The sequence below is a fragment of the Chrysemys picta genome, chromosome 8 (genome assembly GCF_011386835.1).
Source record: "Chrysemys picta bellii isolate R12L10 chromosome 8, ASM1138683v2, whole genome shotgun sequence".
Lineage (NCBI taxonomy): Eukaryota > Metazoa > Chordata > Testudines > Emydidae > Chrysemys > Chrysemys picta.
In genome coordinates this window covers 107,258,066-107,283,743 of record NC_088798.1, presented here as the reverse complement: position 1 = coordinate 107,283,743, position 25,678 = coordinate 107,258,066, and the positions used below count along the sequence as shown (strand labels likewise).

At 42.9% G+C, this 25,678-nt stretch overlaps 1 protein-coding gene across 7 annotated transcripts in view; it reads right to left on the bottom strand.

Moving 5' to 3' along the window:
• SGCD (sarcoglycan delta) overlaps positions 1-25,678 on the bottom strand; it is a 504,512-nt gene that overhangs the window by 280,773 nt on the left and 198,061 nt on the right. For 3 of the 7 annotated variants that reach the window (XM_005300012.5, XM_065555144.1, XM_005300014.5), the window contains exon 2: positions 24,583-24,751. The exons of 1 other annotated variant lie outside the window; for it this stretch is intronic. Coding sequence is in view for 2 of the 6 variants with exons in the window: in XM_065555143.1 (XP_065411215.1) it covers positions 15,338-15,346 (9 nt within the window). In the remaining 4 variants the exon portion in view is untranslated. Of the gene's footprint in view, positions 1-15,337; positions 15,576-22,945; positions 23,044-24,582; positions 24,752-25,678 lie in introns of those variants that run through there. 3 more of the 7 variants (XM_065555141.1, XM_065555143.1, XM_065555140.1) reach the window with 3 other exon arrangements.

Genomic DNA, 25,678 nt, shown 5'->3' with positions numbered 1-25,678 from the left:
ATCTGGTGGTCTCAACCTATTTTCAAATATTCATTGGCCTCCATCACAAAACCACTACACACTCTGGCCAGCTTGTCAAGTTCTGCTCAGAAGACTAGGCTGGGGAGCATAAAGTATGTGCCCCTGCCAAGGATGGGTAACACCCTACAGCCCGTTTATGAGTAGGGCATAGGATACATGGACATGGACTAAATATCCACAGGGTTTGGAATTCCACTTCTTGTCATGGAAGACCACTACACAGGCTAACTGGCCTGATTTTTAGGATATTTTACACCTTGCTCAGTTTCATCATACGAATTCTAGTTAATCCCTCTCTGAACCATCTCAAATAAGTCCTCCTGTGAGTCTAGATCCCCTTCATATATCCATAGCTGGTTTTATCACTCAGTTGTCATTCTATCAAGCTACACATATTTGGGGCTAGATCTCTGGTCTAGCTAAGATGTGGAGGGTGCAGGGCCAGGCGAGGGCATAAAAAAGGGACTCTCCACCACATCTGCAGCTTCTCGATCTCTCCCAGCTGTAACTCAGAGCATTCTCTAGGACTACTCTACATTGTCTCCAGCTTCCTGTGGCCCCATTTGGCCTGGGGATCACCAGATTTTAGCTGAAGTATTACTTGTAACAATAGCAGCTACAATATTTTGAAATGAAAGCATGTTTTACAGCCTGATGGAGTCCCTTTAAAAAATGAAGTGGAATTATTAATTCATTTTTTTCTCCTAATTCAAACCTGCAGTATATTGATATTCAAATAGCAATAGCCATAGGTATATAGAAATTCGTCCTTAGTTTTCACAGTTCCAGCTATCTCCTAGACATGCTTATTTTCAACCTTTGAAGCACGTCGTTATGCCTCACTGTCGAGAAGCTCTCAAACGTGAACAACAAAAGAATGCATGTTAATATTCAGACCACATGACTTCATTGACTTGAGAACGGCTGAGTTAACAGGAGGCCACCAAGCACTGATACTGACGCAAGATGGGATTAATATAACTATTCACATAATCTGCAACGCTAAGACAAGATAAAGAAACATTGAAAGTATTACTAATTATATTATTCTAAACTTAGCTCACAGTGTTCTTAGTGCAAAACTGTCAAACCAATACATAGTACTTAACTCCAAGGAATTGTTCTTTTTTTTTTTTAATCGGCTAAATTATAGCCTTCCAAAAACTCTGGGCAAAATGACAATTTATTCTTTGAGATGAGTGAAATATCATTGGACGAGTGAAATATCAAGACCGTTTTCATGGAATACATTCCTATTTCCCATCCTAATTAAGAGGGGATTAGTTAGTGTCATCTGAATTATAATAATTTGCCTAAGTAGCAGTTTTTTAAATAAGGATGGAAATTGTGTTCATGAGACACCCTTTCAAACATTATTTATACATACTGTAAGTCTGTTTACTCTTCATGCATGAGTGGCTGATTCGTCCCTAAAGATCCAAGCTAACATGATAACAAGGATACCTATAAACGCACGCACTCTTTCATCTTTCCTTGCTTACAATCATTTGCATTTACAGGATTTTCAGCATGCTAATGAATGTCTCCCCCTTGTCATATTATTGCATTTTAACACAACAGCAATGTCTTCCCCTTCCCCTTTCACACACACCTGAATGACATGCTAAGGGAGCTAATAGAGAATACAGAGCCTCTTGCTTTCTAGGTACCAGTTGGAACCTTCCCGTTTGGAAGTTCCTCAGAACAGGTAACAGAGCCCCTGCCTGTGTTACCTTTCTTATGCATCCTCTGTGCATGACTCTTCCTAGCTCTGGCCCCCACCCAGTGTGGGTTGCCCACTCCCTGCCTCCAGCCTGGCCAATCCTTCTCCTTCTCCTGAGCTAATCCTGACCCCACTGCTGGTGCTATGGAGGTGGGTGAGCCCCCTTCTGGGCACAAAGGGAGCAAGCTGTGTGCGGAACAATGATGCACGACTCCCCCTTTCGCCCCAGGTGACATTAATGCATCATTTCAGCCACATAAATAGGGAGAATCATAGAAAGGCAGAGCTGGAAGGAACCTCGCGAGGTCAAGTCCAGCTCCCTAGACCACCCCTAACAGGACCTTGTCCTGCCTGTTCTTTAAAACCTCCAATGATGGGGATTCCACAACCTCTCTTGGAAGCCTGTTCTAAAGCTTAACTGCCCTTAGAGTTAGAAAGTTAGAAACCTAAACGTCCCTCGCTGCAGATTAAGCCCACTGCTTCTTGTCCTACCTTCAGTGGACACAGTGATCAACCAATCATCATCCTCTTTATAACAGTCTTAATGTGTTTGAAGACTTTTAATAGGTCCCCCCTCTACACTGTTCTTTTCTCAAGACTAAACCTGCCCAGTTTTTTCAATCTTTCTTCAGAGGAAATAACTCCTTTGTGGTCCTTCTCTAGCCATTTTTGAAGTTTTCCAGTGACAAGGATTCCCCAGATGGTTTTGAGAACAGGGGTGACAGCTGTTCCACTCAGACTAGCAACCACTGTGAAACGCAGACCATACCTGCAGAATATCACTTGTTTCTTATAAGCTTGAAATGCGAGACCCACTCTAGTACCATACTTTGTGTATAGCTATACTTTATATTCTCTCCTTCACTCCTCCTTTGGACTATTAGCAATACCCTTCTATAAGCCTTGCCAGTCAGCACCCATTTCCTTTACTGTCTTTTGAAGAAAGATCAAATTAATACTCTGTGGTTTTGGTCCTTTTTCTCCATGGTTGCCATCAATATCAGCAGTGCTCTGAGTAGAGTGTGGAAGGTTTTTTTCACAACTACTATTTTTTAACTTACCCTTGTGCACAATGATCACTTGGCAACTGAGGGCTGAAATTAATTTCTTTTACCAATTTTGGTTTTGTTATTTTGGGTTTGTTTTTTCCCCTTCTTTAAAAACTAAACTAAACTAAAATGATTTGCCCACACGCCACTCCGAGGTTTAGATTGCGAAATAATGATCTGCCTGGAGTAAGGGAGAGGTAGATCTCTTGTGATCCCACAATCTCTCACTGCTCTTGAAGGAGTGTTGACTGCTCTGGGTCTGTATCCAGCAGGGGGTATTCTGCCTGATGTACCAGCACAGGTCTGTCACCTAATCCACTCATTCCCTGACTCCCTTAAATCCCCTTCCCTCCACCTGCACCAGGACGGATAAATTGGCTACGCGGAGCTTGCTCCACTCCCACGTTGGCATCCCTCATGTCAACAGCACATGCAAGGGCACCCTCTTATGTCCCTACAATGCTGCACTAACTGGACCACAACTAAACTAGTATGGGGAACATCTGACCAAACATGTTGCTTTGGGGAGGTTCCCCAGCATTTTGAAAGTTTTTTTTTCTTTTCCCAAATAATTTCCTCCCGGTGGTGGTGAACAAAAACTGACCATTAAAACAGAGCCATGCGGGAGGATCTTTTGCCTCATGTGGAACCAATGTGACTGTGTGCGCGTGTGCAGGGGTCATACCCACGTTAATCCAATTGTAGGATTCAGGCCATAGTGGAGATTTTCAAAGCCACAAAGGGCAGTTAGGTGCCCAACTCCTATTGGAAAGCATGTGGGAGCTGGGCACTTAATTCCCTCAGCCATTTTGAGGGTCTCTCCCATAGTACTGTTCATCCAAGGGTCTCTCCCAGATAGAAACATGCCAAATATTCCCAATTAAAGGGAATAGCTCACTCGGGATTTGAGTGGGGAGGGGAGGAGTATTCACCTTTGTTTTGAATTTGAAAAATGAGCCAAATTCTGCCAGATTTTGTGAAATTTTTACTGCCCATTTTGATCCTGTCTCAAGCACTTTGCTGACGTTCTATAAAAGAGACAACCTCAGGCTGTCAACACAGCTATCACTGGGCATGTCTACACTGTCATTAAAAACCCTCGGGCTGCAGCGCTGTTTAATTGCAATGTAGATTTGCAGGCTCAGACTGAAGCCTGAACTCTGGGACCCTCCCACCTCACTGGGTCTTAGAGCTTGAGCTCCATCCCGAGCCCGGAAGTCTACACCACAATTACACACCCCTTAGCCCAAGCCCCAGTCAGCTGTGGTTGTGGGTATTTAATTGCAGTGTAGACGTACCCATTATCTCCACTGTCACATGAGTCATAACAAGCCACAGAGAGGCTGGGCAACTTGTTCCACGTCACACACTGAGTCAGAAGAACAGAACCCCGGAACTGAGACTCCCACATCCAACTGTTAGTCGCCACTTTCTTATAAAGGGATTAAAGAGGCGCAACATACTGGAAGAGCTACAGGGTGATAATGTGAAACGGTGCAACAGTGAACCTGAGTAACAGCTTATCATGTCATATAAAAAAACAGGGGCCCCTTTCGGTATGCTACTCTGACGAGTTCAGGGAGCCGGCTGGAGCTACTCGGCAATAATTTTGCCTGTTTCCAGAAAACAAACCTCTTGAAGTTCATGCATGTGATGACTGCTCATTATTGAAGGGGGAAACAGGACAGCTGTGTTAGAGATAATCAGGAAACCTGGGGGCAATTAGGTTTAATATCTGACAGCGGGAAAGTCCATAAGCCCTCTGACTGCAGCCACTAACACCTTAGCTAAAAGATCAGTTATTAGACATGAGGCTTAGAGCTGTTTCTTTGGCATATTGTTTTTGTGACTGCAGGAGGAAATGCTTGCAAATTTGTGGCTTCAAATCTCAGGTTCGTAAGCCTAATCAGCAGCAGTATTAATTATCGCTGCATTCTCCTGCTTATCCGAAACTCCGCATTATCCAAATCCCCTCCTTGTCCCTCAGCGTGAGATACACGCCCTCTGCAGCATGTAGCCCATGCTGGGGGATGAGGGAAGGATTCGGATAATGCAGAGGTCCAGATAATAGAGCAGAGAGCCTGGCCAGGACTGAGAGGAGGAGGAGGACCACGAGCAGCACAGGGAGGGAATAAGTGGGGCAGTAACAGCAGGGCTGCAGAGGGCTCCCGGTGCTGCTGCAGAGCTGAGACACCTGATCCCTGCAAGGAAGGCTGCTGTCCTGGTGGGGCGGGGCAGAGCAGAGCCCTGGATGGGGGTCTTGGCTCTGCCCTGCCAAGACCACAGCCTTCCCCTCCCTCCACCCACAGGGGTCGGGTATCACCAGCCCGCCAGAGCACGGATCCCTCTGCAGGCCCCCACCCTCATCATGGGAGTGAATGAGTGGAGCAGAGACCCCTGGCCAAGGCTGTGAGGAGGAAGGCAACTAGCCCCAGTGGCCATGGAGGTCACTCTGCTGCAGAATGGCTCCTGCCCTCTTGACTCTCCGAATAAAATCCATGCCCCCACCCCCATTATTCGGACGATTGGAAGTGTGTTGTATTACCCTCCTATCCTAGGTGTGTCCCCCATTACTGCTCCTCACAATCTATAATGTCCTGATTCTTCCCATTGCACAGGTGGGGAACTGAGGCACAGAGAGACTAAGTGACATGCCCAAGGCCACATGAAGCCTGCAGCAGAGCACAGAACTGAACCCAGGTCTCTGAGTCACAGACTAGAACCCATACCCCTGACCCATCCGTCCTCTCTATCACTGCTGCTCCGGTGCCATTTCACTTCCATGGTTAGTCAGAGATACTTACAACCTGTGCGCCGCATGTAACTTGGACACAGACGCAGATCGCGGAAGTTAGAAGCCTACATACCTGTGAGGATCTGGGCCTGCGTAACTGATTTGAATGTTTTTTCCTCTGAATAACGACCGTAGCTTAGGCTTGAATGTATAAAATGAGCATTACTATCATAGATGAAAGCCTAATACATTAACATCCCCATTCCCGCACCGTCTACACGGTAACTAGTCATCAGAGCCGGTCATTTCATGGTGTTCTCCCAAGCACGGTGTTCTGCAACAGTTAAACAAGATGAAGCTTTGGCAGAACTGAGTTAAATTTGTGACTCTGCCACAAATTCCCCAGGTGACCTCTGGCAAGTCACATAGGGCCAGATTCTGCCACCCTTTAACAGAATAAGGTAACTACTCAGTAAGAGTACGGGGAGAGAGGGGCAGAAATTGACCATTAATCTCCCAGTGCCTCGGTTCATACTCCCTTTCATCTACACTTTGCCGTGTCTATTTAGACAGAAAGCTCTTTGGATCAGGGATTGCCTCTTACTATGTTTTTGTAAAGTGCCTGCCATGGTGGGACATAAGGGGTGTGTTGGGGCAGAGAGAGGTGGGGAGCAGGTGTATTGTTCTGGGGAGGGGTACAAACAGCACACCTGCTGCTCCTCCCCCGGTGAAACAATCCCTATATCACTACCCCTTAGGCTCCATGATCAGGGGAGCCACATTTCTAACATTCTCTCAGTCACACTGAACATAAGCTCTGCACAGCAGAGGGTCGAACCTGTCCTGTTTTACACGCACGTGGCACAGATGTAAATGACTACCCAAGGAGCAATGCAGGGGAGACTCAGGTTTCTTGAGCAGACAAAGGAGAAATGATGCTCTGTCTTCCGCTGTGCTGGTCCCTTTTTATAAAGCGTCCTTTGAGATACAAAGCTAATGCCCTTTGGCTCCCATTCCAGTGAAATACATTCTAAATTTCCACATCACAACCAGTACTATCGGTCAAACACAAAATACAGGGCTTCCAAGAGCAGCCTTAAAGAGAAGGGAACAAGGAGTTTATGACATTTCCTCTCCTGTGTTTGCACACAGATTTCTATGACACCAGCGTTTTATTTTATACATAAGGCACTTAGGCATTCTTTTGACATTTAACACCAGCCAGTGCTGGAGGGTGTGGCCATTATCTATCAAGCTCTCTGCTGAAGTCAGTTTCCAGGAGAAGACTAATAGGTGCACTTGTGCTGTCACATAGTTGTCCAAAATGTCAAAGAAAAAAGCTCTGAATACTAACAACTCCCTAAGGAAATCGACTTTAAAAAAAACCAAGACGCGCAGGGCACTCTCCATTTTTATTACAGATCAGTTAATACAAGAAACTGCCCTTTAACATAGCCTGCATAATAACTATACTTCCACTATGGTACTAGGCAAGCACTGATCCTTTAGCTTCCACTGAGGTTTTCATTTTGTCTGAGTAAAACAGTGTTTAAGAATGTTGGTTTCTAATTTCCAGGATCCAAAATTAAAAATGATCTTCTCTTTTGGAAATCAGACATTAAGAGAGACACATCAATTTGAAGAGGTAAGTGCAATCTCTTACCAGGATGCTTCTATTAAGATTCAAACACTGCAGTGTGATGATCCTAACAGGCAGTATAAATCTTAGCAGACAGTAAGGGGGGAAAAATAATAAAGAGAAGCTGGAATCAAAGACGACAACACGAAATGGTCAAGGTCAGACAGAAGAGAAGGTCAGACATACAAGCTCTGATCTCCCTTTAAACAATATTCATTACGACTTCCCCACACCATCCCCATGGTTGATTTTGCTAAATTTAAATGTCACCTAATCAAGTTTTCAAAGCACATTAATGGTATATATATAATGTACATATCTATAAGCACACACCCACACTCATTTTTCCTATGTTGAGCTAAAGAAATCAAAAACCTTTCTGATAAAAAAAAAAATCCAACAGAAAGAGGAAAAAATAGAAAGGAAAAGCAACAACACCTGTTCTACAAATCCTGCACTTTGACTTTGAAAGTAAATTTTGGAGACACATGGTCTGTAGTCACCAATATATATGAAATCTGAAATGGGATTATGTAAAAGTCTGCAGAGAGCTCTCATCGGGCAGTGAGGAGCCTGCAAAAATGGATAGATGTTTGCAAATTTGCTAGCTGCAAATGTGGAGGGCCAAAAGCTCAAATGTGAATGATGAATGGTAATATATTTGAGAGTTCTGCCCAATATGTTTTCATAGGATGATCATTTTATTCCTGTACTCACTGCAGTACAATGAATAAGTAGAAAAAAGGTCCTTGTAAAAATAGTAAATAAAACATCAGTTAGACTAGAAGCAGGAGACGGGTTCAGAGCTACCTAACATCACCAGTCAAATCACCTAAACTAAACAAAGAAATCCCTACACTCTCTAAAGGCAAGTGTGTGCTGCACATGAGATACACACCCAAATTGAAAGATTCCTTATCAGCGTTTAAGTGCTGTGCACCTTTAGGGATTTCTATCAAAGTCAGTTCTCAATTCACTTGGCCCAAATCATAGTATTTATATATGATCTTATATTGGAAATGAACATGAGGCCTTATTCACATTTTGTTTTGCATACAAATACCAGCAGCTGAATACAAATTAGCAGAAAATACTGCAACACTGCCATTCTTGTGGCATTTCCAGCATGAACGTGCTCAAAATACCATGAGGAAAGTGCTTCAGATTGTACAAACGATGCTGGCATGATTGCTCAATGCCATTTTACAGAGGAAACTGCCGAGAACCATGTGGCTGTCAGGGTCAGATGAAAATGAAACTAAACTAAAATAAAATATATACACATAAATCCTGTGGACAGAAATACAGAGGACAGAAACAGACTTTGAGGAGAACAGAAGAAATCGAAATAAAGAAAACTCACAAATGAAAGGACACACCCCTCGAAATATTCAGCCTTTAGATAAAATATTCATATTTATTCCTGGGACAAAAAAAAGTCTCTCCATGCACAGCCTAAGTACAGTAGATATGAGTTTACATTTACTGGTGGCTGTGTGTCGGCATTTAAATTCCCTCACACTAAAAGCTGCAAGACTGTAAATAGACTCATTTTAGTTATTTTATCAAATTGCATTAACTTTCCCCCTCCGGCGTTCTCGGAGGCAGGCAGTTCTGAGACGTGCAAGAAATGCAAATCAAGCCTTTTGATATGATAAGCGTCCCCGTGAACCGCATCCCTGATCAGCTCAGGATCATTACTGAGAGTTTGCTGAAAGGCACTTGGCTATGGCTTCATGCCAGGAAGGGTAAATTTCAGCTGGCAAGTCAGTGGAAAAGTCTCAGATCTTGGGGAAAGAAGATGAATACATACAGGTACCTGTTGGTGCACAAAGAGAGTTCACACAAACCTCAAAATCAGTGGGCGCAGGGTCAATATATATAAAATGAAAAGACGGCAACAAGTGTTAAAAATGCCGTGCATATTTATAGAGGGGAATATTTGTTGGAACTACAGTATATTAAATATGTATACCCACCTAAGAGAGGTCTGTGTTCAACATCCTGCACACATTAGTAGAATAAAATCTATTCAGCAGAGATACACATATAATACATATACAAGCAGCAACATCTCAAGGATAAGGTTATATATGGGCATGAACATTATTACCATCATTTTGATCTAGATTCTAGAATCCTTATTATAGAATCATAAAAATGTAGGGTTGGAAGGGATCTCAAGAGGTCATCAAATCCCGTCCTACCTTCTTCTTTCTGGCCACTTCCTTATTCAGGGCTTGTGACTTTTATAGCCTTCTTCCAAAACTAGTGATTGTATGTCTAGCTGTCATACAAATTGATCTCTCTACGGTTTGCTGATATCCTGTCCATGTACCGCAGGGGTCGGCAACCTTTCAGAAGGGGTGTGCCAAGTCTTCATTTATTCACTCTAATTTAAGGTTTCACGTGCCAGTAATACATTTTAATGTTTTTAGAAGGTCTCTTCCTATAAGTCTATAATATAGAACTAAACTGTTGTTGTATGTAAAGTAAATAAGGTTTTTTAAATGTTTAAGAAGCTTCATTTAAAATTAAATTAAAATGCAGATCGCTCCGGACCGGGCCAGGACCCAGGCAGTGTGAGTGCCACTGAAAATCAGCGCGCGTGCCGCCTTTGGCACACGTGCCATAGGTTGCCTACCCCTGATGTACCGAGTCTTTGGCCTCCCCGTTGGTTGTCTTCCATCCACAAGCCCTGCCAGGGCCATCCTACCAATATAACTGTCAGGTCTCCACTGGATATGCCCATTCCAGTGTAGCCTAGTCTTGTATTCAATTGGAGCAACACACATTAGGCCCCTCCTAATTTCTTTCCATTTCCTATCATAGAGTGTCCAATCATTTGCCATCTCAACAGCTTCATTTCTATGGTGGGGAGCATACTGATTTCCTTGCCGGTGGCTGGCCAAGTCTCTGTTCTGTACATCAGGATGCATTGAGTTGAAACATTTTATATTCTCTGCCTTTTAACCTTATTGGCATCTTTTTATCACAGAGAACTGGGCTCCGCTCCCGCCATTTGAACCAAGCAGCTTTGCCAGGCATCGCTCAGCAACCACTGATCCTAGATATTTAATTTTATTCACTCTTTGGAGCCCTTCTGCCTGTCATAACCTTTGCGGGAGTCTTCCCTCAGCCACATAGTCTCAGTCTTACCAACGTTTAAGTCCTGCCTGCTCAAAACCGTGTTGCCTCTGTTTAGAGTTGTTTTGCAGGGTCCTACAATCTTCCACACCCAGCGCTAAGAATCCTGATTATAATTGGTTTATATTTTGTGGTTTTAAGGATTTGGCATATACAGGAGAATGTGGAAAAACTTTCATTGAAAATCATTGTTCTACCAAACTCCAATTCCTATGTATAAATGCACATAAGTTGTGATTGCTGCTACTTAAACTAATAATTGCATGCAGCCTATTATGCTCTAGGTTCTGTACATCCCGTATTTCTTTCTGTGTCTCCCCCGCCACCCACTTGGGCTCACTTGTTTGTCTCATTCACTATTATGTCTTATCTTTTAGACTGTAAACTCCTTGGGCCAAGGATGGACAAGTACGTTCCTATAGCACAATGAGGTTCAGCCTGATTGTGGCCCTGAAGTGCAACTGCAACAGAAACTGTTGTTAACAATATGCTGGCAATATACTATTGTACATGTAATCTAAGGCCAATGTTTGGCCTGATGCCTAATATTAGGCACCTAAATTAATATTTGGACTCCTAAGTAATAGTGACCTATGGTAATGTTCAGAGCATCCACCCCTTGCTCTTACTGCCTTCTGCTAAAACATGTAGATGAGGAAGAATGGCCCTCACTGGACCTCAAGGCAATGAATCATGATTCAGGGGTCCTGGAGTCAAATTCTGACTCTGCCACAAACTTCCATTTAGCCTTGGGCAAGTCACTTCATCCGGCATGAAGATTTCCTTGGCACTTGTTTGTGATTGCCGCCGTAACTGACTTATGGCTACACCACTCCTGCCAAACTTGCGTCTACACAACATTTACATTTCATTACCAAATAGTTGTTTACTGAATTAAACACTCAAAAGTCAAGGGAAGTGAAAGTAAAGACTGAGCTCGCAATGCTAACGCTGCCCCCTTGCTCTTGATACATGGCCTGATTCACTCCTGCGGACGCAGGGGTGAACGTTAATGATGAACAGCACCATTTGAACCCTCCGTCTTTGTGTTCTGCATTCTCTGTCAGAGACGATTCCACGACCACCTCTGCTGCCAGGGAACCAACCGTACCATGGCCAAGGAGTCGGCCATGAGCTTGAGGGGTAAGAAGCAAAGGGCTGCATGGGGTATGCACAATCCTTGGAAACAGGTGTGGATTCGGGGCACTTCCTAGTTCCCCATTAACTCCACCCCCATCCTATCGGCAGCGTTTCCGGACTGAAGGAGAATAAACCAACTGGACCCTTTCTCAGGCACCGAGGCGGCTCTGGTTTACGTGCCCCTTCCATGAGTGCTGATGTTGCATGCACTCTTTCCATTGACTCCAATGGGCTGCATATGGGGTCCTACAGGAACATGGGAACTTATACTATTATCTAACGTTATGAAACCCCCAATTCTTTTCACAGAGGTCTTTATGCAAATTTCTTCAAAATTACTTTGTCTGAATAACAAAAGATGTTGTTGAGCACGTGACACTTGAGTGCCAGGAATGCTATGAATATGTGTATTGCTGGCTGGAATTCGTTCTTCTGGAAGTCCTCAATTTTGGATGTTTACTATTGTTTTTAAATTGTTCGTGCAATTTTTCCCTGGTGCCCTCCTCTGTTGTATTTCCTTACAGAAGACCAAAAGACTGTGCTGCTTGGATTCGGGTTTATGGAAAGCCTATCCTACATATAGCATCTTTACTTTCGGCTGTTAGACTGTGTTTGTTTTATGTTTGTCTAAATAATTGTGGTCCATTTTCAATATAAAACAATAAATTGCAAGGTTAAAACGAAGTCAGCTCCTAGACAGTGGAATGCACAATAAATTGCAAAATGCAACTTCATGTTCAAATGTGCCGTATCCCAGATTTTCCATTAACAGTTCCAGAAGGTGAAAAAACTGCAACATGATGGAAAAATGGCTCCCGTTTGCCCTTAAATCATCGCTTGCCATTCAAATACCTTTAAATCTATAAGTCTCAAATCAAGCCTATTTAACTGACCACAGTAGGTCAGGTTCTGTTGATCACGCCTAATGCTGATTAATGTTCTCCTCTAACAAAAGCAACAAGAGATGTAAATACACAGCTCAATTACTAAAGGTCTTGCTGGAAAAAATGGTAATATTTACAACATTCAAGCTGTAATGTTTTCCATGCCATTTCTGCATCCACTGGAATTCAGATTATCTGCTTGGTAATTCCCTGGTGGAAAGGGGGGAAAAACACAGGTTGTAAGAATTTGGAACTTTCAAAATACAGTCAAGAGAGGGACAAGTCCATTTACTACTCAAGTATTAATCCTGAACTCTCTCATTCTGCAATATATTGTGTCTGGCTTTCCTGCTTAGAGTGCATTTTGTGTCCTTGCTTCAGAAGTACTAATGGTGGGGCCATTATTCTTGTTGCTATAGGAATAATACAACTTTGTTACTATTATTAATTATGATTTCTATTACAATAGCACCTAAGCGCCTCCCCCCACCCCCCGTAAGGTCAGGGCTCTATTGTCATAGACACTGTAAAAACACAGAACAAATAGATGGTCCCTGGCCCAAGAGATTTACAATCCAAGTATGCGGATATTACTCTATTTTTAAGACAAGTGATGGACCAGGGAACCATTTCCGGCCCTCAATCAGTTCAGCTCTGCTTTTTCCTCCATGTTCCCTCCTCCTCCTTTAAAATCCATGCCAAGGGCTCCTAGGCAGAGGTGTAGACCTCTAACTGCGTAGCGATACATATGCTTAGTATTAGGTAGGGGCTATAGTGTAGTGTTTGACTTATCCAAAATCTCTGCCTGAATGTTCGCTCCCCATGTTCTAGTGTTTATTCATTGACTCTGCTCATTAACATTCTACCATAGAGAATTGAAATGTATTTTCCCAGCAGAAATCGTACACGTGATAGCCACTTTTTTATTTTGCATGTAATGTTAGCAAATCAAAGGGTTTTCAAATGAGATCAAATAATCTAATTTCTACCTCAACTCAGTCTCCAGGACAGATTCAAAATAAAACAACATTTAGACCCATGCATATAGATGAATGGTCTTGTGGTTCGTGCATTAGAATGAGTCAAGAGAGCTGGGTTTTGGCTCTGCCGCAGACCTCCTGTGTGACATTGGGCAAGTTACTTAACCAATCTGTGCCTCGGTTCACCTCTCTCTCTCCCGCCCCGATAAAATGCAGCTAAAAATACCTACCTCAACGAGAGGGGGTAGTGAGCATAAACTGATTCATGTTTATGAGATGCTCAAATGCTATGATGCTGAGAACCACAGAAAGCCAAATAATAGATAAAATAAACCCACATCATGGTCTTTAGACAACTATCAAAAGCTTATTAGCTCCAGAACTTGAAAACCAGTTTCAAGTAGCCTCGAGTTACAGGCAAACTGCATTAATTGACGTTGGTGAATATTTAAAGATGGGTAGCTACAGACTGACTTGCTTTTAGATACTTTTGATGCTTGGCAAAATGTCACCTTAGAAACGCGAAGCAGCCTCCCAGCTGCTTAGGCAATGTGAAACCAAGGCAGTTATCTTCCAGGAAGCATGGCCTGCTTGACAGGTCTTAAATGAATAAAAGTGATATTATTACAATTATCATTAGAGGGAGATGTCCCTCATCAAAATGTGTCTGGATTTTAATTGACAAGGTCTGGGTTAATGCTGTGAAAATGCCAACGAAAGCAAAGCCTGTGGCTCAAACTAATTATCAGCACTGAGAAACCTCAACCTCTAACCCCTCACAGATTTATCACTCCATGCACACTGCACCCATGACAAGGAATGTTTGAATTAATCATTAACAAGTAGAAATTCTTCCCAGACCGAAAGCGGTAAGAGTGCATGGCTAACCAGTGCCCCTTTAACTTTGTCCGCAAGCTAGTAGAGAAGCAGTTTAGTGCTAATGACAAGCAACCCTTTTAAAAAAGCCTGATCTTTAAGAAACATTTGTGAGGGAAATGTTTAGGACTCTTGAGAGTAAGAAGATAGAAGCACTAGTTTGAGTCAGCTGTAGTGCACCCAGGTTCATTGCCAAGTTTCCTCATACCCAGCGCTGCTCATCTCCCCTAATTCTAATTTGCAGCATTCCTCATTATTCTAACGCTGGCACCCACACAATATACTTCAGTCTCAATTGGCAAACCAAGCCTGTTCCAGTGTCCTCCTCTCCAACGTAGTCGATGCATCTTCTTCGACCTGCAGCTCCCGTGCTATCCCAGACACTTCTGCCAATTCATCCTGACATGCAGCACCTGCTCTCCTCCGATTCCTGCGAGTCTCCTGAGCAGAGATGAAAGATGTACTGACGCGTTCCAATTTGTGTCATGGTTGTGTGGTATTGTACCAAATGACTGGGCTTCCATCACTTCACTGTCTAATAGATCTGAATGTCAAGTTTTCCTTTCTTAACTTTGTCCTTCTATTCCTAGTTATACATCTGCCTTGGGAGGTTATGGACGCTCCTTCACTGGAGGTTTTCCAAAGGAGGCTGGGTAGCCATCTGTCTTGGAGGGCTGAGACACAACAAATCCTGCATCTTGGCAGGGGGTTATACTAGATGAGCCTTGCGGTCCCCTCTAAACCTCTGATTCTATCTGTATATCACACCAAATAATTCCACTCCCCGAATAACAGGGAGATCCGCACTCCGTCACCATGTATTAGTATTTATACGTGTCCCCATAGTGCCCAGATACCCCGCGGACCTACGCACAGACATGAAGTCAAAAGACAGTCCCCGCTCCAAAGAGCGTACAAACCTGGTTTATGGCAAGAGGTAAGAGGTTCAAACAGACAGACAGACAGAGGGGGAGAGACAAGATCGCAGTGAAACCAACACATTGTACAGAAAGCAATAATCACAGCTCAACATCTGCCCAGCATGACAACTGCTTCGTTATTTGCTCCAAAAACTTCACTCTTACTCTTTCCTCATGAATCAGTCTCTCCAGCACCTTGATCACTTTGGCTGCTTTTCTCTAACCTCCAACATGCCAGTTTCTTTCTGGTAACATCGGACCTCCTCCAAAACCCACTGAAGTCCAAGGCAAGTGTCCCTTCACTTTGGATCAGGCCTGAAGCCACCAGAACCAAAGCCCAGCGCTGTTGTACCAGAGCTGTATAGAGAAAAATTATTATTGCCCTGCTTCAGTCATCAACAAAACGATAATCAGGAACCAGTTCTCAGTCACGTATCATCCTCCCAGTCTGTTACGGAGCTGTGCAGTCAGCATTATTTTTCATACCTAACCTGGTACCAGAATGGATAGTGTAATGTTCATGAGCATTGCCAAAGTCACATGTTTTATTTATATTTATTTCATTCCAGTATGCTAACAGAGCGTACAGAACCTCGGGGGCATTGCCAGGCCTGGGGCCGAAAGCTGAGTGCCTCCAGGACTGATAAAGGCGAGAAGTCTGCCGACATAATGGCGTGCTTTACTGTTGTTTTTATTGCCCTTACATTCCTTATCCTCAACGTTTGGGCTCGTGGCTGTTCCACCCATGTGGATTACGGTCTCACCATTACACAGCCTGAGTGCACAGAAACAAACGAGATTGCTCCCTCCAGTCCAAGCCTATTATATTACACTAGATGCGGGACTATAATTCTTTATAATTCTACACTAAAACTGCAAGGAAAAGTAATGCTGGGAATAAAGAAAATGGGTAAGTAAGGAAGTGGCAAAGGAAGGTACCAGCCACTGTAATTGATTAGCTTGAAGTAAATGCAGCTATGTTGATCCACCCGGCCCAAAGATGGAGAGAGGGAAAAGACAACTGAAAACAGCCCTTTATAATCAGGTTCCTGGACAAGAAGAAACTCATACAATTATAACACTCCAGCCACACAATGCTGACCGTGAATTCAGTCAGACTGAGCTTCCAGTGGGGAATGAACAAAAAATTACCAAGCTTTGTTGTCTATGCGCTCCAATGTCATCCATCATAGAGAAGCAGCCAACGGGGTTTCCACTGGCTTCCTTCCCAGCGCTCCACGGGAAGCTCTGCTGTGCACTTTACACAAAGGAACAGCAGTGGGCTGTTGGCTTCAAAACCCTTTGTTTCTCCCAAATATGAAAGACAGCGGGTCATTTCTCTTTCCACCAGGTATTCAGCCTTTTTGGTTGTGCTATTTTCAACACATTCTTTTCAAACCACAGACTTGAAAGGAAGCATTTCTATTAAAATTATACCAACGAGGAAAACAGCTCGCTAGTTAACATTTATTTTGCTTTTCATGTGGCCGTACACCATCCCTCTACCATTCCCATTTCTTTTCAATATGGTTGCGTTTTTTTCCCCATAAGAGTAAAATGTCTTTGTGATAACTTAATAGACAGCTTAATCTAAGCACAACAGGTCTGAGCTTCCAAACCTAGGCCCCAGTGCTACAAGGCAAGTACCAGGATCAGGGTCAAAGTATTAGGAAGAAGTCCAGGCAAGGAGAAACAGCAAGTTGGGGGCATCAGATGGGCTCAGGGAGGAAGCTCAAGTTGGGGTCCAGCTCCTCACCTGGAGTAAATCAGTGTAACTCCAACTTCACACATGGGACTAGTCCAACTGGTGTCAATGGAGCTGTGACCCTGGCTTACCCCAGCTGGGGGTGTGGCACTTTCCCATTCAGTAATATCTTCAGTATTTATTGTAGTGTTTCATTCAGGATACGTTAGTTCTGAGTCAGTAACTGGGGATTGTGGCTCTGCTGTTCCGTATGCACTGGGCTGAAAGCCTGAATGGCATTAAGGCCTGGTCTACACTGGGGACGGGGGGAGGAGGATCGATCTAAGATACACCACTTCAGCTACGAGATCGACTTACCTCCCATCTTCACGGCGCGGGATTGACGGCCGCAGCTCCCCCGTTGACTTCGCTTCTGCCTCTCGCCCTGGTGGAGATCTGGAGTCGATGGGGAGCGCGTTCAGGGATCGATTTATTGCGTCTAGATGAGACGCGATAAATCCATCCCCGATAGATCAATCGCTACCCACCGATCCGGCGGGTAGTGTGGACGTACCCTAAGTGCCATTCTCCTGTGAAAAGAGACTCCACATAGCAAACTAGGTTCTGTGCCGATTTAGCACAGACCTAACACCACAGCTGCACAAGGGCTGTTTCTATTAGATATTTCAGACACCTTTTTGGCTTGCTCTGAAGTCAATGGAATTGCTCACACATGTAAAGTTTGTTTGGGCAGGGCCTTCGAATATTTTGAGTCAGAGAAATTAACGTTCAGAGCAACCTTCTTTGTTGTCAGCGACAAGGATTTTCCAAAACCCAAACTTCTCTATGCTCTCCCATGCATAATGCATAACTACCAAAGAAAGTATGTCCTCGGCATTCGAATAGACTGCATGCACTGTGTCAATTCCCCAAAGCTCGACTAATACTACAAGAATAGGACAGGTAATTAGAGAGTTTGGCTGGAATCTAGACTATAAAAAGAGTTAAAACTTTCAGCAATTATTTTTGTTATCGTTAAAACAGTGAGTTCATTCTGGGATACAACTGTTCATTTATGTAATTAAATTTGAGTCTATATGGTGTCTGTCAAGCATTTTAATTATTTTTTTCCCGTCACTGGCCAGCTTTTGTGGCTCATTATGAAACAAATGACATGTCATCCTAATGGGAGTTTTCTCATTAACTCTCAAATGTGAACAGCTTCATAAGACCCCCCATAACTCATCAGCTTATGAGGTGCCAGCTAATAATAAAGGCACCACCATAAAGCAAAGCAACACACGAAGCTGCACTTGGGAGGAAATGTTTTTACAGACTCCTGTGGGATGGACCCACCTTAATTGTAAAATTTCACTTTCAAACAGCACTCTTTCAGCGTGGTTTCTTGATGTGGTTTCCTTTTCAAAATCGCAGAGATCTTATTACTGTTGGTTTGTATGTGTGTTGTCCTTGTGAATATGGGAATTCTGGTGGGCACGGTCCTCTGACCAATCATTGCAGAGGGGCGAATGCGCTCCACCAACAGACAGTAAAGCCTATGATGTACAGAGAAGCGGACACAGCTGCCCAATTTAAGGGTAAGCTAGACATTGCCACAGCTACAGATGCCGCAGGAAGTCTACTAAAGCGTCCTGAACAATCAACCCCAGTCCCGCTCCTGAAGTTGGTCCTCAGGTCCTGCTCAGGCAAAATTCCCACTGTTTCAGGAATGAATCCACAATATTCTCATCTTTTTCCGAAACACTGGACAGAGAACTTGGATAACAGAACTGGCTTGAGCACGGGGCAGGAGGATGGCAGAGCATAATTAATGTTCCACTCTGAATAGTCGCTGCCCTCCTCTTTGCCATGCTCTGAACTGTGAACCACCACTCGGGCACTCACTGAATGTGTTTCCAAGCATGCGTTTGCAATAGAGCATGAAGCATCACATTATAAATTATTAGTATTTTTTAACATCTAACTGCAGGTTAGGCAATAGAATACATTCACCAGGTGGGGCCCCAGAGTGCAAAGTGCTGTAAAAACACACAATTTAGGACAGTCCCTGCACCAATGAGCCTACCATTCTAAAGACAAGACATAACACATGGAAGAGATTAAGAAGCAAGCCAGGATACAGGTGGGGGAGGCAGATGGTCAAAGGCTGAAAGCAGGCTGGGAGTTAGTCGAGCCAGGTAGTTCCGAAATGTCTATGGTCCCATTGCAAAAAAAGGGAGCATTTGTCGTCGTCTCAACTCAGTGGCTGATTCAGAGAACAAGGAGTTCTGAGGGGGTGGAAAGAACTGGCACATCATTCACGGGAAAGGAACTTTCCTTCTTTTTCTTTTTTTTTTTAAACTCAGTATTTGTAATTTCTAAGAAAGTCATCAGACAAACTTCTCCACTGCTCAGATACAAAGTAAAACTAGATTTTCGACTCATGGTTATAAAGTACCGTAAAACATGTCTTATAGGAGAAAACAAACTCTAGCTTCGTTACATTTTCTGAAGCAACACTGCATCTGCAAGCCACAGGGTCCTGGAGAGAGGACACTGGACTGGCAGTCAGAGGACGACCTCAGCTCTAGTCCTGTGAGAGTCACTGTTCTGCCCTCTGTCCTGGGGCAAGTCAATTAACCTCTGTCTCCCCCTCCACGCCTTTGCTGTCCTGTCTACTTAGTATGTAAGCTCTCTGGGGCAGGGTCTGTCTCTTCTGTGTACGATGGGCCCAACCTTGTTAAATATTATTTCTCTGACAGTGTAACCAACAACAGAGAATGCTTTATGATATTTTTAAGTATAGGTCAAAGGACTATATGACTGTCATCAAGATAGCATTTGTTTCTTGATAGATTTCTTGCAAGGTCCACGTTAGGCTTAGAATTCCTTATAAATTCAACTTAGTTCCACTGATGATATCCTGTCTCACTCAACCAAGATATTTGTTATTAGAGAATGTGCTCCAATATACATCAGTGGAACAGAGTCAGAGAAAGCCCCGTCAGGACAGGTTGGGTGAACGGGGCTGCAACAGAAGTGCCATCAGAAGACTTGATATGTTAGCAGCAAGGCTGATGATCTTCCAAGAAGACACGCACAATATAAAAGCCATCCTATTTCCAAATCCTAGAAAGCTAAGTTCAGACAAGTGCTTGAAAAGATTCACTTATTTTTTACTTGTATAAAAATGCTGCATACCTTTATTTGTGAAATACACACACAGGAAAGGATATTGTATACGGGCCTACTTCCCTTGAACAAAGTCTTTGAAGTGTGATCAGCAACTGTAGGAAAGCATTTGCTCAAAATGGGGTATTTAATTTGCCTTTGCTATTGTTCTGGAAATCTGAGGCGGTTTAAATTGGTACTGCCCTGACTTATATTGAACTAGTTGAATAAACAGAAAAGAAGAAAATATTCTTTCTGCATGTGCATTAGAGGCTACTGGTGTCAAAATCTGGTTTAGCACTTCACCAAACATGGCTAGAGGTGTTTAGCCAGTGACTGCCACCAGTTCAATGATTTAACTGTCTTTAAAACTTCAGCAGCAAACAGGTTAATATTATTATTTTCCTTTAATGTAAATGGTTTTAGTATATTTTAGTAAATTTAAATCTAATGTAGGTTGTCACAATTTCAAATTTAATTTTCAAATTTTTTAAACATAAATCAGTATTTAAATTTTTAAAAAATCTGATTAAAAACATTAAAAAGACCGATTTTTATCCACCATATAAGGCAAGGTTAAACTCAGATAATGACTTCACCTGAAACAGGGGAACATGTCCAAGAATCAATGTTCCAAAGACAATTAACTGCTATACGAGCTATAAAACACATCAAATGAACACAGATTATTTCACTTATACTTGCAAGATAAAATTTAATAACTACATTTAATGGGCACTTAAAAAAACAATTTCCTATGTATTAATTAAATGCACTTCTTCAGCAAAAAAGAGATTTTTAAAGTGTTATATAATCCCTACTAATCTAACAACAAGCAATTTGAAGACAAAATATTAGTGTGTGTGTTATCTGTAGATCAGTTTAAAAAAATTCCGCACACAAGATTATCATCAGCACAATTACATGTCACACATGAGCAAGCAACAGCGTGTTGCAAAGATGAATGTCTTCAGCTAAGCGTTATTTAGACATATGGTGTCATTTCTACTAGAGCTACAGAGCAAGTGGAGCAATGTTCAGGACTTGGGGCTGGCTACAGTTGTAACCTGCGTGCTGTAGCTTCAGTTCCATGGGGAACGGAGGTATGAGAAAGACAATTCCCTGATTCTGCAGTAGTTTTTTTCCAGAAATGCACAAATCCAGCCAACAGCTGCTTTGGGTTATGGGAGGAACCAAAGGTGAGGGCCTTGCAGTCTGACTTGTTTCTCACCTGTTCATTCCTTTGCTTCTACAGCAGTCTCACAGGGGTATTGTAATCCCTTATCTGGCGAGCCTTTCACTGCTGCTCAGGGAATGTAGACAGTGGTATAAGGAGGGGTACAGGAAGGAAAGATGGTATAGTGATTAGAGTGAGAGCCTAGGACTAAGGAGACCCAGGCTCAAATCCCTTCTCTGTCACTAATGTCCGGTGTGACCTCAGACAAACTTCTGGGCCTCAGTTTCCCATCTCTAAAAGGGAGACAACAGCACTTCTCTACCTCCCAGGGATGTTGCTAGGTTATGTTAAAGATTGTGAGGCACTACGGTATGGGGGGGACATATAAGTGCCTAAGATGGATGGATGGATTGGATGTAAAATAGCAGCGCTGCCAATTCTCATGATTTTAGCACAAGTCTCACAATAGTTGGGGTTTTCCTTAAAGCTCCAGACCCCAGATTCATGTGATTCCATGTGAATCTCTGCTTTCGTTATCAAACAAAGTTTCCAGCTCTCATGACTGCAGAGAAAAGTTTGAAAAGGTGATGCAAGTGCAGTCTAAAGGCTCAGAAGCCTGAAGACAAATAAAAAGCACCCGCACATGATCCTTTTGAAAAATCTCCTATTATTTTGGGACCTGACTCATGATTTTGGAATGCTTGAGGTTGGCAATACTGAAATGGGAACAAGCAGTTCCTAGGGCAAATGCAGAATAAATCTGCAGCGGGGAAACCCTTGTTTAGGAAAGGTTTTACTCCTATGCAGCAGACCCTGTGAAGTTCCGCCAATTCTGCACCAGCGTCATACTCAAGTCATAGCATGCAAAACGATTCACTCCTGGCAACCTCTTGTTGGCATTGCAAAATTCTACTTGCGCACCTGGCCGGGGTGAATAAGTTTTTTGGACAGGCACCATTAACATGATGATAATGGGCAAGTGGATAGCTCTTGTGCATGGGCTGGTAAATTGTCATAACAAACCACAAGGCCATTGGGGGGAAGGATAGCTCAGTGGTTTGAGCAGTGGCCTCCTAAACCCAGGGTTATGAGTTCAATCCTTGAGGGGGCCACTTAGGGATCTAGGGCAAAATCAGTACTTGGTCCTGCTAGTGAAGGCAGGGGGCTGGACTCAATGACCCTTCAGGGTCCCTTCCAGCTCTATGAGATAGGTATATCTCCATATATTAATGCTATTGCATAGATCCTGGATCAGAGCTAGAAAGGCAACAGCCAGTGTGTTATAACACTTTGCTAGGGTTGCAGGTTATTTGTCTGTTTTCTTTCCTTAATAATTCTGATTTGTTGAAGCTGCATGAAAATCAGATACTGGTCCTCAAAGCCCTGGCGATACATCACCGCCCGTCTTCCGGCGCCTTGAGCTTTCCCAGAGCAGGGCAGCCAGCAAAATACACACACAAAAGATTTACACGCTTTCACTTACAAATATAAACGAGAAATGTGCAATAAAACAAACTGATTTGACTTCCAGGCTACAGCTGTGTAAAATATTTCCCTTTAGGACTGAAAGAGTTCCCTTGATTGCAAAATACTCCGCCTTTAGCCTTCATCTCCAGACAATGTACTCATAAGTTTAGCAAAAAGCGACAAAGAGTCCTGTGGCATCTTATAGACTAACAGACGTATTGGAGCATAAGCTTTCGTGGGTGAATACCCACTTCGTCAGACGCATGTTTAGCAGTGCCTTTTGTCATACGACCAGGCACTATTTAGACAGATTAAAAAGCTCGCAATACTTACAATTTAATGGCAGGAATTTCCATGGGAGTTTGTTTGTAAACAGTGTAGACTCCGGCAGAGTACGTGGAGCACTGCATTTGATGATATCAGTACAGACGCTTGAGGAACCAGAGAACAACGTATCATTGAATGGCAGTGCAGAGAACTACAAAATAAATGTGTAGCCATGCCCTGGCATTGGCTGTTCATATTGGTCTTGGGACTTAGCCCTGTTGTTATAATTCAGCCTCACCATGCATTGGTGTAACAACATCACAGCATCACAAACAATGTCACACTAGGACTGGGGCAATTCCATTCCGCCCATTAATTTCTCTCATTCTTTTCTCCCTACCCCGGGCCCTGGGAGTGAAGGGATTCACTTTCATTTCCCTCTCCAATCCTTCCTCTTTCTCGCTGCACTGAAGGTAGAAGAGGAGCTTCCCGCAGCTCTGAACCAGTCACTGTCTTATGATCTCTTGTGATCTGTATTTCTATTGCCAGGCCAATGGTCAAGTCCAGTAAGCAAACTAGGATACAGACTATAGCGTGGGCACAGATGGTTTGAAATCATGCTAGTCTTGTAGTCATATTTCTGTACTGCAGCCATTCCAAAACTGAATGTAATCTGTATGCAAATGTTACAAATGGAACTCCAGTGAGGTATCTGAATTAAATTTCACTATTTACAGAACAAGTGGTATTAGTCTGATCACACCAAAAGAATTAATGTAAGAGAACGCCACATTTTCTTGGAGGCTTTACAAATATATGAAAATCTAACTTCTATTTGGATTTTTCAACACTCCTACATTAAGCTTGAACACCGTATTGCTACTGTACCGTGTGGAGGAAGTCTCTCTCTTATTCAGATATTAATGAGAATAAAACACATGTACTTTTTATCACTTTATCGTTTGATACAAATCCATGCAGACCGAGGAACTAAGGTTTTGCATTCACACTTCCAAAGCTTTTTAAATATCTTTCCAATTGATGATCCAAAAATATAAATAAATAAACCCAGTTTCCTTGGATTAAACAAAGGGAGATGGGTTGTCATAGATCGTGTTATTCTAAGTGTTTCCCTACACCTGCGACTTGGGATTGTTTGCTCTATGCCATGTGAGTTTCTGCTCTGTGACATCAAAATCTGCACACAACAAAGACATGAGCCGATTATCATGTAACAAACCAATATAGTAAATTTCATCCTAGGCCAACAATGTTGAAATACAAGTGACAAAGAAGAGAATGGCTTTTGGAGTATGATCTCTCTTTTCTTTGTTTTTTACGTTTGTTTGGATTTTATTTTATTTTATTTTATTTTTGGTCTCTGACCTTCTAATCATCAGCTATTAGTGGTTTTCAAAATCCAGGTGCCTATCAACAAGGCTACTTTACAAACCACCGTACACAGGCATAAATGAGTCGATTATTCAATAAAGGCACTTGACACGTTCTTCATCCAGACAGTGACTTTAAAAGCACTGTAACCTTGCAAAGTATTCTCCAAATCAAGGAGTACAGGGCATTCACTGAGGCAGTTTGTGGGCTGCATTTACCTACATGTAAATATGCAGAACCATAGTTACAAGTGCCATAGACAGATGTTCAGAAAACATATAGAAATGCAAACAAAGGCAAAAATCACATACCTTAGCAAACCTGATAGTTCCGAATTCTGGCGACAATTAGTTTCGGAGCAACATTGGCGTGAAAGGAAGTTCCTCAGGCTACCACCAACTGGAAGTCCTTTTTAAGTCCCACACAGGCTCCAGTTCAGCTTTCTGTATGTCCCCGAGGATGTTGCAGTATCCTCCAGTTCTTTGGAGCCGGAGCAGAAAAGATGTCATTCAGAAAGAAAAGAGAAGAAGGTGTGGCGTTAAATTCTAGGGTCAGTCGTTTGGCAGGTTCAGAATAGAACGTAAGAGAACATCTGATAGCAATGATATGTCAAGCCAGGGCAAAGAGCCTGCGACAATCCATCACGTTTGGCACCTTTTCAGGGAAATCTTTGAATTCAAGAACGGTGGCGCAGAACTATTCTTGCTTTATGGTGTTTTAAATGTGTCCCTAAGCCAGGAAATGATGCACTTTATTTCAGTCTAAGCTCACAGAAGTACAGTAACACTCCTGCATAACTTTAGAGAACATTCTTATTCATTACAGTCTTTCATTGGGAGAGCAGAACGTTCAAATTAAGGGGATTTAAAGTTAAAAACACGGACAAAAGCAAACAACACTTTGATGCACTTGTACAGTACAGTTCGTTCACAAATCTCAAAGCTCATAAGGAAACATTAATTAATTAGGCCTTATGGCATCTCTGTGAATTAGTTACTGTTGGCCAAAATGTTCAAACACGGGTTCCCGACTTAGGCACCTGAAGTCATCTGATTGTTGAAAAAACTCAGCGCCCAGCAGCACCCACTCACACAGCTGTGAGTTTTCAACGCTTCTGAAACATCGGGTCACTTTGATTTTGGTGCCTAACCACAGGCAGCGGGGTTTGAGAAATTCGGCCTGAGCAATTTATTGGAAATCACACCTCAAGCGGGGGGAAGGACTTGGAAAAAGAGTCAGGAATTCTAATCCCCATTATTATTATTAGTTATTTGTATTAGAACGGCAGTTAAAGGCCCACACCGAAATCAGAGCTCCACTGTGCTACCAACGCTGTACATACACACCGTAAGAGACAGGACTTGCCCTAACGAATTACTATCTAAATAGATAAGACATATAAGGCAT